The 15,238-nt window shown below is 36.6% G+C and overlaps 2 protein-coding genes across 5 annotated transcripts; both read left to right on the forward strand.

Annotated features, from left to right (window-relative positions):
- Positions 1 to 720: 720 nt before the first annotated feature.
- On the forward strand, positions 721 to 3,784 carry LOC139130902 (uncharacterized). Its single transcript, XM_070696708.1, has 4 exons — positions 721 to 1,217; positions 1,503 to 1,820; positions 2,182 to 2,826; positions 3,431 to 3,784. Exons 1-3 carry the CDS (start codon positions 762 to 764, stop codon positions 2,185 to 2,187), a joined length of 780 nt encoding a protein of 259 aa, XP_070552809.1. The 5' UTR covers positions 721 to 761; the 3' UTR covers positions 2,188 to 2,826; positions 3,431 to 3,784.
- Positions 3,785 to 4,026: 242 nt separating this feature from the next.
- On the forward strand, positions 4,027 to 8,167 carry LOC139130903 (uncharacterized). 4 transcript variants are annotated; one of them, XR_011552014.1, is made up of 4 exons: positions 4,027 to 4,410; positions 4,850 to 5,002; positions 5,231 to 5,320; positions 7,658 to 8,167. XR_011552014.1 is itself a non-coding variant. In XM_070696709.1 (2 exons), exons 1-2 carry the CDS (start codon positions 4,181 to 4,183, stop codon positions 4,869 to 4,871), a joined length of 252 nt encoding a protein of 83 aa, XP_070552810.1. In that variant the 5' UTR covers positions 4,027 to 4,180; the 3' UTR covers positions 4,872 to 5,201. The 4 variants fall into 4 exon arrangements, 1 of the variants encoding a protein (XP_070552810.1); XR_011552015.1 differs by lacking the exon at positions 7,658 to 8,167 and adding an exon at positions 5,722 to 5,817; XR_011552013.1 differs by lacking the exon at positions 7,658 to 8,167 and having other exon boundaries at positions 5,231 to 5,464.
- Positions 8,168 to 15,238: the final 7,071 nt, after the last annotated feature.

Raw genomic sequence — 15,238 nt, forward strand, 5'->3', positions numbered from 1 at the left:
GTTGAGCATAGTTTTTCGGACCATCACGCATGTCTCCCTGGTAACGGGTTTGTTTACACACTGGCATATTTTCTTGCGCCTTTTTCAATCGTCTGTTGGCCTAGACTGTGAAAATGTCATTCGAATTTCATGCTCGTGTGCTAAAAAACCGGTGTCGTATTTGTTCACCGAAAATAAATGGCACAAGTTATCCATGCTCCAATTTTATCGTGGAGTTAAAGAATTGTTTCAGAGTACAGTTTTAGTGAAGACATTCTGATGTTCACCCGTCCAATTTTTGATGTCTCTGTAAGAGAGTCATTGCTTCATGGCAGCAGGCAGAAAGCAATAACAAAACCTATCGGCCAGGGACACACGTAGTTAAATGGTCCAGACACTGTAGAGTACGGAGATGTGCGGTGTGTGATGCATTGTGTAAGGCAGGAAAGAAAAAGAAACAGTAAAAACAGGGGCAGACCAAGTCAATACCAAGGCAGTGACATTTCTGGTATCACTGGCAAGGAGACAGGAAAGACGGAGAAACTACAGAGTGAAACTCATGGCAGTACAAATCTAACAGCAGCTGTAAAACAGAGGGCAGGAAAAAAGATGAGAAGATTCAGTCCCTTGCAGAGACAGAGGTTCAATGATCTCATTGAAGAAATGGAGTGTCCCATTGCAAAGACATAATAGATGGACCAATACAACTTTTGCGTGATGGACCACATGTTTTTTGTGCTGAATGTTTGTGTCAGTATTTGCAAGTTTCTTCATCCTGTCCTATGTGCCGTCTCTCTATTATGTGTGAATCTATTGTAAGTCCCCCCATTGCCTTTGCAAACATGCTATCAAATGCCACAGTCACATGTGATTATGGGAATGTCGGTTGTAAATCAGTTGTGCCACTGCAAGATCTGCAATACAACACGGAACGGTGTGTTTACCAGTCCATTGCTGGAGACCACTGCTTCTCGTCAGTGAGCACATTTCCCTTCAGAAGCCACCCTACTCCAGTCCCCATTCCTGACACAATCAATACCGAGACATCAAATGATGAAACATCAAGGGATAGGCAGAACAATATATGTGCAGTGAAGGCCGCAGAAATTGTATTGCAGAATGTATCAGCGGTGCATATGCTGCTACAGTATGAAGAAATGGAAACAACACTTGTCAAGAAAAAAATAGAAGCAAACAGAAGTGATGATAGTTCGATAAAGGTTAAAACCAAGGGCCAGGTGAGTTTTTTACCAGCATTACTCTTGCTGATCTATACCCACATATCAATATACAGTTAGATTTTGGAGTAAATTCTTCTGATAAAGCTATCATGGAATATGATAATTTGTAAATTTTTTTTGTAATGACATTTATTTGGTTTTGTAGTACATGTGTGACCTGGTAGTGGTTCAACAAATTAATTTCATCAAGTAATGAGCTAGTCCAATTTCATGAATTTATCACCCACATATACTTTTGAAAGATAAATTTGGTTTTTTAATTTTTGGTGTGATTTTTTTCAGCCATTGTGTTTAACATATACACCAAAGCCACGAAAAACAACCTCAGAAGCTAGCACTAGGACAAGACGTCAGAGGGTGTTGCAGTTAAGTCAGAGGAGAGACATTGTCAGTGGTGGTGATGCGATGCTGCAGCTGAGTGAGAGGAGGTGTGACACCAACAAAAGGACAAGAAGGAAAATCCTCCAGATCTTGGGACTCACTCCTGACATACCTCCAGGTGCTGGCCTTCATTTGGAAGTTGCTATGGGAACAACATGGGCTGCCATGAGGAAATTACGGCGTTACTTCAAGGCATGGCATGTGAATATTGGAAGTGAGGTATGTTATGCAGGTCATTTTCCCCCACACTCATCAAGGTCACTGTCCTTCTTGACCTCACAACCATGAATTTAATAAGTTATGTTTGGAATTTTCTGTAAATTTAATTAGTTGTGTAACAGAGAGAATTTTAGAACAGTAATTAGCATGTCAATAAAAGTTCTAGATTATTCTTATATGCTCTTATATGAGCACATGAGTATTAATATTGGGACAGCAGGCTTGCAGTCAGACTTTTGGGATTTTGTGCAAACTCTATTATGATCATGTAGAGAAAGACTGGATAAGTAATCTTGTTATCACATATTACTGAATATATGTGTTACTGTTGTTTTTGCATCTTGTTCATATTTGTCTTCAGGTCTAGCAAACTCACCTGGCATGGTACAATACCTACCAGTGAAATTTGGATAAAGTTAGGTGGGGACAAGGGTCAGGGAACCATGAGAATGGTTTACCAAGTTGCTAACATCAGTAATCCAAATGTAGCAGATAATACAGTGATTTGGAGTACATTTGCAGCACCTGATTCCTATTACAATTTAGAAATAGCTTTAGCTGTTAACAGAGGTCAGGTAGACAAACTGGATGGCACAAAGTGGAAGTAAGTCTAAACATGCATACTGTGTTTTACTAAACAATGAACAGATTGTACCATATATCTATTTTGGTACAATATTTGGAACTTAAGATACATACATATTGGTTATCCAAGTTTAATACATGCATTATACTGCTGATCCAAAAATCTGAAAAACAATGTGCAAATCTGACCAAACTTATGCAGCATAAATATGATACCTGCATTAAATAGTACAAAAGGCAAAGTTGTTTTCTTGCATGTACAAAATGCATTGATGTGTAGAAACATGGGCATTAATTTAGAATGGTGTGGACAATTGTCTTACATTCCACTTTGATTTATTTCAGGACAAGACACTATTAGCACGGATGATGAGAGATTATGAGTATCTGGCCAAGAGTTATGGATTGTCTGGACCAAATGGTATGAAATGTATACTTGCATGCTATGATTTATACATAGAAAAGTTGAGGCACTGACAGGACAGACAGTTTATTGTGTACACTTCAGTTTTACCTATGATTTACATGTGCACGTCCTTGACCTGTCAGTTTGCAATATGTGCGACTGTTAATAATCAGCATGCATTGTGTATGATATGCTGTAGAACACAATTGTGATAATTTGTTGTAGTTTTTCGTTGACTTAAGACATTCACAGCTAACATTGATTAGTCAGATAAATTTAAAGGAAGGGGTACACAGTGGGTCAGATCTTGATAAATATTTGCAAGCTATTGACAAATGATTGTTTTCCTCTGTAGAAATTCTTGTGTTTATTTCTCAATTTAATTCTTACACATTGTATTAATATGCATACTGGCAATGCAAAATGTAGTAACCATGAATTTCTTTGAAATAAATATTTAAATTGATAAGTTTGCATATTACAGGTACATCCTCTCCAAGAGTTCACACATGCACATCAAATTGACTTCATGAACACCAGTCATGTCTATACCTACGAAGGTTTTTAAGTAATTATGTCAGTTTTTGTTCCTTGTCTTCCTCACATTGAAATATTTTAGGGACATATTTTTTGCGTATGCTGTGTGATCAGCAAGGAACAAGCACAGTTGCCGAAGGAGGAACACCCATTGTCATCAATGAAGAAGAGAACCCTTGATGATATCAGAAAGTGTCACAGTGAATTTCTTTCAACTGGTGGAATCCTAAGGCATGCCATGCAGCACTACAATAGTGTCAGAAAGCCACTTTTCAATGTACCACTGCACAGAGTATGTACTAATCAATTCAATCCACTATGTTGTTTGCTTCCATTGACCAACTAAACATATAGCTCTGTTCTGTTTCAATCAGTTCACTTTACCTTTCTCTGAACAGTTCAACAGACCACACTGTGACCTATCTACATGTATGCATGCCACTATGTCCATAACGGTGTGCATAAATATAATTTTATTAGTGAAGCTATATGCGAAAATAAGTTGACAATGAAGGCAGCACATATGTCAGCATTTGTGATCAATCTAGTTGTTGTATATTTGTATGTAGTGTTTTCTTCATAAATAGGTAGGTATGAACGTTACAAGATATTGTCATACATTAAAAGTAAAAGATACATGTGCTAACCCTTATATTTTATCACAGGTTGCAGTCCAGGGTTGCACATCAGTCCTGGCTTGTTTTAAAAGTTTTTCACCCTGATGGAAGCTAGCTGTGCAGTACTGGATATCAAGATCATCACGACTCTGTAGAGAGATGATGACATTGATGAACCCGTGCTGAAGCCTGCTGGATTTGACACATATGTAGCCATGTTGAAACAAGTTGAGACATTACAGTGTGAAGCGAAAGAACTCCAAGAAGAAGCTAAGACCTTGGCTGATAGTGTTGAAAAGGCTCTCCTTGCTGATGATGACTGTGACAATGATGATGATGATGATGATGACAACAGTGAAGATGATGACAGACCGCCACTAATGACCTTGGGCAAAGTTAAAAAAGCCCAGGAGAAAGTGCAGGAACTCAGTGAAGAAGCTGACAGGTTAGTATTTATGAATAGAAGACCATACTACATTAACAAAATAAAAATACATGATTTTGTGATAATTTTGAAATCTTGTGAGACACAATTAATTTCAGTGGCAGTGAGTTGGTAGCCAAGTCAACTTTTTATCAAACTGGAATAGTTGCCATGTTAAATAAACATGTAATGTTTGTTTAGCATGGTGTTAAATTTCCTGTATCATGTGAGAACACCCACAGATAACCTGTCTAGCAACCTGAGATCTCAGAGGGTCTCCTTCATCTTTGAAAATGGCATATTGATACCAGAAGTAAGATCATTTTTGTGATGATAAGCAATAACATTGTCAATCTCAAGTGCACAGTCATGTCTATGCTGCATTTTCAGAATTTTGGCTTGTGCACATTTGTAGTGCAGTCATTTCCAGACAACACAGTGTTTATCTTTGTTTTCTTAGATATCCGAAGCTACAGACGTAAAAGCGAAACTGCCAAAACAATGTGGTTTTGTAGTCTGCGGTATTGACCAAGCTCTGCAGTCATTTGGTGTTGGACGTCATTCTTACCATGGGCAGGCATTCATCGGAAATCATGTGAACGAGTGCTGTAAAGTATGTGTTTTACAACTGTACACTGTTTTGTTGCTAAAGTCATTAAAAGGTTCAGTATTCTGCTTGTCATGATTTTCAAGCTTTCAGTGTCAGATTTATTGTGTGTTATATATATACTACAGAAGATGTATTTCGTCTACATTATTTTGACCTACTTTCAGTGAAACAACTCTGTTTGCTTCTTTGAAAGAAAGTTATCATATCCTTTTTTTATTTTTTGTGTTTCAGGAAGAAACATTCAAACATTGTGCAAGAGCGTCATCAGGACCACAGCAAGAATATGCCCATAGCTGAATGAACAGGCTGCACACATTTGTGGTCTGTATAAGCCAATATTTTCAAAATTTGCAGCCTGCCATAATCTTTAGAGTACAAGCAATAGAATGTCAGATGAATATATTAGCATTCTCAGTTCAAACATATCACATTTAATGGCATATTACAGAGAACACTTTCCTTATGAAAGTGTACCCCCAAATGCATATGTTAGAAGATCATGTCTTCCCTCAGATTGAAAACACAGGGTTTGGCTTTGGTTTCCTCACAGAACGGTGTAGAGAGTATCCATCATGAGATTAGGAAAGGAAACATATCACATTTAATGGCATATTACAGAGAACACTTTCCTAATGAAAGTGTACCCCCCAAAATGCATATGTTAGAAGATCATGTCATCCCTCAGATTGAAAACACAGGGTTTGGCTTTGGTTTCCTCACAGAACGGTGTAGAGAGTATCCATCATGAGATTAGGAAGGGAATGGACCGGTATAGTAAAGTACCTGGCCATAATGGTTTAAAGAAATTAGAACTTATGGTAAAAGAGCATAATGTGATGACCAATCCCAGTCATGTGAAAGTGCCAAAAACACAAAGGGGTTCATACAGAACCAAATAAGCAACGTGAAATAATGATGGCCATAGTGATAAAAGTAAAGATAAATCATGATAAAATAAACATGTAAAGAACAAATTAATTAATTCAATAACAAACCAATATGTAAATAAAAACATTGAAATCTGGTTCTTTCTATGAATCATATTTTTACTAAATTGATGCTTGTATTTTTAGTCCCCAAGATACCGTCCGGGGGGACTTATAGGTTTGGTCATGTCCGAGCGTGTGTCAGTGTGTGCGTTTGTCTGTCCATGCATCAGACATATCTCAACCGATTTTATTCAAAGTTGGTACAAGGACATTGACCTATGTCATACATATGCATGTCAATTTGTTTCATGATATGATCCAATATGGCCGCATGGCAGCCATTTTGTTACAATTTTTTCATGTCCTTAGCCATAACTCAGGCCCGTCTAAATGGATTTTATTCAAACTTTGTACAAGGACTTGACCTATGTCATACATATGAACACGATATGGCTACCATGCCACCATTTTGTTACAATTTTTTCATGTACGGAGCAATTACTCAATCATATCTCACCGATTTTATTCAAAGTTGTTACAAGGACATTGACTCGTGTTATACATATGTATGTCGATTTGTTTCACGATATGATCCAATATGACCACATGGCGGCCATTTTGTTATGTTTTTTTTTCATGTCGAAAGCCATAACTCTGGCAAGTCTCAACCGATTTTATTCAAAGTTGGTACATGGACATTGACTTATGTCATACATATGCATATAGATTTTTTAGACAGTAAGATTAAATATGGCTGCATGGCGGCCATTTTGTTACGATCTTTTCATGTACAGAGCCATAACTCAGACATCTTTCCACAAGTATCATTCAAAGTTGGTATAAGGACATTGACCTATGTCATACATATGCACATCGATTTGTTGAACGGCATGTAGCAGTATCATGTCAATTACCTAAGTTTCATAATTATACTGATATGTCAAGAAATACTGCATCAGATTTCATGAAACTTGGTACAGATGTTAAGCTTACATTGCTTTAACAATGAAAAAGGCATTTATCAGTGTCATTTTAATTAATTTGTAATTGCTTATTTAATGAACTTTCCTAATTAGAGTTATATATCCACAAATACTGCGTCAAAATTTGATGAAACTTGGTACAGATGTTGATCTCATAGTTAGTAAATACTGCATCAAACTTTATGAAATATGGTACCGGTGATAATCTATTAGTGTTAGGATAGTATGCAAAAATGTTCGGCAACATCCTGTTGATTCATTACTAATTGACTCATTTAATGACCTTTTGTAATTAGGATGGCGGCCTACATTGGTTTTATGTTTTCACCACCGTGGAACTCATTCTTGGCCATTTAGCGCCATCTGTATCACAGTATTTTTATCATAGACCTTATTAATGAAGAGGACTCTATCCTCTCTGAGGACTTGTAATTAAAGTACCAATGAACAAGTGGGGACTGTGCCATCAACGACTTGTTCAATTTAAAATTGATGCTTGAAAAGTAATCTTTATGGTGAGTCCAGTATATGTAATGATGAATTAAATGTAAACTTACCATTTAGGATGTTTTCACATGTTCAAATGAAACTTCCTTCAGTTTTATCTTACATGAAATATCATTGGAAAAGTTAAATTTTTAGCATGAAAATAAGAATGAAATACTTCTAAATGCTTTCATTATGATTTAGTATATATACTAACAAGTACAGATGTAAATAACCTTGTTTTGCTTATCTATTTACAGAATACAACGACCCTGGAAGTTGCAAGGTGTCCATTTGATTTCAAGTATTTCTCATTTTTTAATTTTGTTTGTATTTTTCAGATTGTATTTAAAATAAAGGTATTTGATCATTTCAATTTGTAGTTTTTTTTTGCTTCTGTGTACCTTTCCTTTTCGTTTCCTATATTTTTTGTTTAGCTCTTTATTTGTAAATTTTTTAAAATGCAACTTTGTGGGATAAGTTACTTTTGATATTCAGAGAGTTTGTAAAAGATGTTTGCCCGAAACTTTGTTACCGGTACATGTAATTTATTTGAGTCTTGTCACTTCAAGAAATAAAAAAAAATGTTTTATTCTATATGCACGTGCCTGTTTTGATCATTTATGTTATGGTTTGAAGTAATTTTTAATAACATTACAGTTAATTTGCCATTGTGCTGTTAAAACAATCACCGTACAATACAAATAAGGCAATAATACATTGATTTCTGCCTATATGATGAAAAAGGTGCCTCTCTAATTTTTGCCGTTTGTGGCGCTGTTCTGTGGCTTCTGATTGAATGTGTATCCATAAAGTTCGCACACAAGTTAAAAGTCTGGGCCTGCTGGGTATCGCTTTAAACTGCTTAGTGTCACTTTTCCGACTAGCATTTAATTACTCCTTGGCCTGATGATGTCCCTCTCTCCGTACAGTATTATGTATAATTCTGCGCTGCACGTACAACAATTAGAAGTCACCCCTTTTGACAAAATTAAAATAAACAACACCTCTTTTTCAGAATTCCCAGAGCTTCAATGAACTAGTGTTATTACATTTCTATATAATACTTATAGCCCCTAAACTTGTAATAATAATAATAATAATAATAATAATAATAATAATAATAATAATAACAATAATAATAATAATAATATAGTATGCTTGTGAAGTGCATCATAAATAGAAATGGCGACCTGAAGCTTGAATTGTCTATACACATCAAGAATTTTAAGTTTCTTTAACAAATGTACTATATGCTATAATACGAATGATTCTTTTTGAATAACAAAATGCACAACGAAACGGTTTCGGAACCATAAATCTCAATTTATAAAATATACCAGTTAATCTACTCATCTTTTTCATATCAAAGACGTGTTTCCCATGCAATAGGTTGTCCATTGTGAATTAAACAAAAGAAGTACAGCCGACTGCATTTAAGGCAATATCCTGTAAATAAAGCGAACCTTCGATTTTTCTCAGAACTTTCTTGCCTACAATGACCATATAAACTGTCCTATCAGCATTTACAGTTAATTTGTTACAGTCCCACTAATTTATATACTACGAAATTTAAAGTAGAAAGAGGAAGTTGTGGAATTGTTGTGGATAGAAGGAACAGCTTAGAATCGTCGACATAAAGCCTTAAATTTTAAAAGGCAGGAGATTTTGGTATGTCAGGGATAAAAATAAAAAAATTTAGGGCCAAGTATTGAGGCTTTATTTGATTTCTCGAAATAGAGATTTGAATGACCCGCTAACGCAAATTATATTTCTGCTTTAGCCCGATACGAATGCATCAAACGACGACTTCACCATTTGTGTCTGCAATCACCTTACATCATTCACCGCGGCTCACTTTGTAGTTCCAGTCAATGACATCAATTTTGGTAGCGTCTTTAGGAAGGACATCACTCACAGCCCAGTGGTTCTTGCAACAGTGATAACTTGTTTTGTTCTATACATCGGGCTGGCAATCATCATGAGAAGGAAGGACAAAGAAGATTTACGGAACGTAAGTGTTGTGTGGTACAGGTACTGTCAGAAGAAATACAAACCTTACCAACAGGTACTGTTTGTTCAGTGTCATGATATTTACCCTGTTGGCGTCTAACATAAACCGCTTGGGATGGTGTTTATATAGTTTTTCGATGAGCAAATGCATCTGGTAAAATGTCCCCTAACAGTTGGTTCGACTACTGCAAAGATTTTTCTCGTCATTGGAATATTTGTATGAATAGTAGTTTTTAGACGAATTTGTACTTTTAATTTACATTCACAGCATGACTGAGGTAAGGGACGCTAGTATCGGGATCGATTTAGTGCTAGTGTGCGGTCGAAGTACATTATCGTCGGGCAAAATACTACTATTATTCACCACATGTTTTGCTGGTCGACAAATGAGAGATCGTATAAACCACGACAAACATTAAAGTAAGGGCTGTACAGAACGGCACTGAAACTTTAGCGGCTTACGCGGATTAATCACTGATAGTAGTCGATGATTAAAACGTGTTGTTATTTTCAATCGTCGATGTTAATTCGGGTCATGATAATTGTAACTTTGCGAAATGTCAGAAAAGGGCAGTACAATATCTCAGCATAAATATTTCCACACTTTTCAAAGCGCGAGTAAAACTAAAGGTTAATTTTGATAAAATACGATTAATACATTTTCTAATTCGTTTTAAAGGGCCCGGTGGGGTATGAAAAGGGTCAACATTGCAGCGACGTTCTGTCATGTATGCAAAATGCCTTCGACCAAGTAATAAAGGAAGGAAACTAGAAAATCTAGCTAGTCCATACGATAACCAAACGATGCAGTGTCATAACAATACTTGTATAAAAATAATATTTAGTAGTTATGCTGAGTATAATTGATATGTTCTTTCACGTCGATCCAGTTCCATGATCACTTTCGTGCAAATTAATGGAAATGATAACCTTAGAGTGGAGCAAGTCAAAATTTTAGGACAGTTAGAGTATGACAGATTATCGGAAAGGCACAGTCATTTTGCTTTTTCGTGTTTCGCTACTTTTAGGTAAAGTGATGCAGATTTTCGGTCTGAAGAACTACGTTTAGTGCAACTTCGGTCACATAAAATCCGCTTTCTCGAGATTTCTAGGACGCCGTCGATTCTCGGTAGTCAATACCGAACGTCTGGTATGCAGTATGTGGTTTCTTTCGCGTACACCAAAGGTGCTAAACGGCTGGACTAAATTTGTGTAGGTATAGCGATAAGGCAAATCAACACTAAAACTGACCAGTCTTTGATTAAGTGGAGTAGATACTAATCCGAAAATCTGTGATTCTTGACTACAGGAAAGTAATTCCACTCTCATATGGAACAGGAATGTCTTACATATATTCGAAATTTTATTTGTCATGAGACAGAAATAACCCATACAGTTTTAGTAATTGTATTTCAGCCAAACAGTGTGTTGAATCAAATTAGTCTTGGAAATGCTAACAGCGAGACTAGGTGCTGATTGTGCACATGCAAGGGCTTCTCTGACATAGCTGTATTTCTCACTTCCATTTACTCCACTATCAACACATTAAAAGAGAGAAATTTGTTATGCAACTAAATTTATCATGGTAATGCCAGACTCTTTCTTTCCGCAGTGGCGATCAGCTCCTCAGATTCATAACACATCTGATGAACGGTACTTTTATCGCATAACAGTCTTCACTGGACTTAGACCCGGTTCTGGTACAACGAGCACGGTGGATATTCAACTGTTTAGTGATTCTAGACATAGTAGAATTTTTCATCTCATGGACAAGAAGCACCGTTTAGTAAGTTTGTGAATGGATTCAGTATTCTGACCAATTATCTTCATCAACATCTTCCCCTCGATTATTGATTTTCGAATGTACACTTCAAGGATACGCATACTGTGTAAGTTGTGACGCAGATGTCGCAAAAAGAAATTCATCTTTATCATTTGTGTGCATATACAAAGCTTGCAATTCAAACCAAAGCATTTAAAAAACAATCACACTGTAAAGGTTGGTTAGGCATGTCATAAAATAGGTAAACTGTTGCCTTCCTATGCTCTAGCAAGTTATCGCATGCCTGCGGCAAAATTACTAGATTCTCACCATTTCAAAGAGGCAGAATACGACAAAGATTCCCAGTCAATAGAGGCTTTCACAATACTATATCCTTATCTGCAATATTCACAGCAAATTTAATCAACCTTAGTCAAGTCTATCCAGATACATATCCCTTATTAGGAAAGTTGGTGAAATAGGCAAAATAGTCAAAACCTGATGTAAAAAATTGAAAATGATATCATTATTGCTAAACCAAACTATCTTCAATGTGCGCTGCAATTTTTGTTATCATTGGCCTGTCTATCCAATATATCTAAAATTAGGAACGTTCATTCATGTAAATGAGCTCTGTAATTGCTATTAAACTGCTATCAGATGATTAAATCTGTCTTATGGTTCATTGATTAATATCTGTACGAAGATTCTTTAGATGTGATACTGACATTCTGAAGATATCTGATTTCTGATTAAATATAGTTTTGCAATGTTTTTAACATTTAGCGAAGCCAAATCATCCAAGAACTAATCAAATCATGATATTATTAGACTGTATGTTTGAACATTAGGAAAAGAATAAGGATTTTCTTCGTTTGTTAGTATTATAAAAGAAATAAAGGGCCATATTATAATGTTTATTTTTGGCCTGGGCGACAAGAAAACCATATTAGCGTATCTTGCTAGGCCTTACCCATTAAACGTAAATAAACATAAATAAACATGCGAAAAATAAAATGAGTGTGTGCGTAGTCCAATATTCTATAATATGTAGAGTTACCTGTTGATATACATCACCAAAACCAATGATTGGCTTTTTTATAGTGAAAATTACTTCAATACTTGAGAAGCTTTCTTCAATCATTCATAACCTGTCACGTTATTTATATTTCAGAACTTAAAAACGGGCAGTATTTGTAGCTTCCTAGTGTCAGAAAGATACCATCTAGGACAAATTCGCCACATGGACATAGAGCTCCGATTGTCTAACACCAACATCTATGATAAGTGGTATTTAGAGAGAATAGAGATTGTTGATGTGCAGACAAAGGAAAGGTGAGTCAAACGCATTCCTTGAGGTCAACCAAAAATGTAATTAATATCTGAAGGTTCTACTGCTTCTATTTTCAATAGTTCAGTGTGTGCAGAACTTCATCATTTCAAGTTTTCTGTGAAAAGTACAACAATATATAGTAGCACAGAATATTGATGCTCACACTTGATCTACTTTGATAACGAACTTTTGTATTCACATAAGAAAGTGCAGGAATGTATTAATTTTACAAACACACAGTCACGTGCACATACATTTGCATTTTATATTTCTTTATCAAATTGCATTATTTCTATAGATTCAATTTCGTGTGCTACGACTGGATTGTTCGGGTTGACGATCAAGGACCGGAGAAAGTTAAGCTTATGGTTTCTGAAGAAGGCCAATTCGTGAGATTTGTACATCTCTTGTCGAGTCACATACGCATTCAAGTTTACGATGAGTACATTTGGGGATCGCTCATGACCAGACAAATGCCAAGTAACTTCACCCGAGTTCAACGTCTGTCGTGCTGCGCTGCAATGTTATGTCTCGCTATGATCGTCAACGCGATGTTTTACGAAACAGAAGACAGAGTGCAGTCGACGAAAATATTGAACATTGCATCAGAAAGTTTGTCACTCGGCACAGTCTACATTGCCCTGATCAGCAGTCTAGTAACTCTACCCGTCTCCATCACCATGGTAACGCTTTTCAAGAAATCAAGACGCAGCATTAAAATTATCCCCACAACCATCAATCAATTTAGTGGTCGAGAAATCAAGGACTGTGTCGATGTCCGTCAGAGTGTGACATGTCAATGCTATAGAATTATCGCATGGATTCTGGTGTTCACCTCGTCCTTTGCTTCAACCTTCTTCGTAATTCTGTACAGTCTTGAATGGGGTCCGGAGAAATCCAAGCGGTGGTTGATTGCGGAGTTAACATCGTTGATCTCATCGGCGGCCCTTGTTGAACCACTCAAGGTAAATATTCTATATGCTCTGAAAGTGTGAAAGTGTATCTGTCTGCCTCTCTGTCTGTCTGTCTGTCTGTCTGTCTGTCTGTCTGTCTGTCTGTCTGTCTGTATGTATGTATGTATGTATGTATGTATGTATGTATGTATGTATGTATGTATGTATGTATGTATGTATGTATGTATGTATGTATGTATGTATGTATGTATGTATGTATGTATGTATGTATGTATGTATGTATGTATGCATGCATGCATGCATGCATGCACGCATGCATGTATGGATGGATGGATGGATGGATGGATGGATGAATGGATGGTTGGATGCATGCATGCATGCATGCATGCATATATATTCTTGTGTCTGCGTGTATATGGGTGCGTGCGTGCATGCATGCATGTATGTATGTATGTATGTATGTATGTATGTCTGTCTGTATGTATGTATGTATGTATGTATGTATGTATGTATGTATGTATGTATGTATGTATGTATGCATGCATGCATGCATGCATGCACGCATGCATGTATGGATGGATGGATGGATGGATGGATGGATGGATGGATGGATGAATGGATGGTTGGATGCATGCATGCATGCATGCATGCATATATATTCTTGTGTCTGCGTGTATATGGGTGCGTGCGTGCATGCATGCATGCATGCATGCATGCATGCATGCATGTATGTATGTATGTATGTATGTATGTATGTATGTATGTATGTATGTATGTATGTATGTATGTATGTATGTATATGTGTATGTAAATAATTGTCACCTTAAGCCATCCCCATTTTTTCACCCAGGCGATAACGTTTGCCGTTTTATTTGCTGCACTACTGAAGTTGCGAAAGAAACCCTTTGTGCTTGAAGCAGATGACATGTACAGACATGGGACTGTTACAGTGATGACCAACGGCAGCGAAGACCAAAAATGATATCTAAAGGACGGAATTTGGAATTTACCATACTTAAAGGAACCATCATGGCTAGAAGCTGTCAGGGTCGTTAGGTGTTAAATTGAGTCAGATGTATTATCGCATTTTCTTTCGACAGGTAGACCCACAAAGACGAGCATATGTTTTACTGGGATGTTCAGATACCTTATACAAATTCAAGCAAAACGTATACGCCCGTATTCGATCTTAAATAATTTCTTTTTTTAAACTTGTTCATCGCAATGCACTTGTTTTACTGGAAAGTGATAAAATGATAGGTACCAGGAAGAGACCTGAGATCACTGGAGAACTTATGTGGTAAGCACAATCCCGGGATATTTTCTGTATGAAGAGAATTTTTATTTTATTTCGTCTGGAATCTTGAATGATATCAAGGCTGGTATTAATGCTGCTAAAGCTGTTAACTGTTTCAAATATATATAATCTTGTCTTGTTTGTTCAGTTTTACGGATCAGTATTATAGTCTTTACCTTATCAGCACTGGAGTTATTGGCAGCACGCCCATCACTGATGTTTACCAACCTGCTCCGGCGAGAGGAAAGCAGATGTAACAAGCTAAGCGACGCTCGGCCGCTTTGCTTTCCTTCCTACCATGTGCCCATAGTAAACATAGCAAACATGTACATTCAAATGTACTCTTCTCATATTGATGAATTTCTGGGTGGATTTTGTGAAAACAATGCCATTATCAGTCCCGTTAAAACATATATAAATGATGTGAATAGAAGTGAAAATACAGTATACTCGAAATTCTGTTATCCAATGTTTGATGGAAATGCCAACTATACGCACTACTTTTAAATACAGCCATTCATC

This window comes from Ptychodera flava, chromosome 4 (assembly GCF_041260155.1).
Source record: "Ptychodera flava strain L36383 chromosome 4, AS_Pfla_20210202, whole genome shotgun sequence".
Lineage (NCBI taxonomy): Eukaryota > Metazoa > Hemichordata > Enteropneusta > Ptychoderidae > Ptychodera > Ptychodera flava.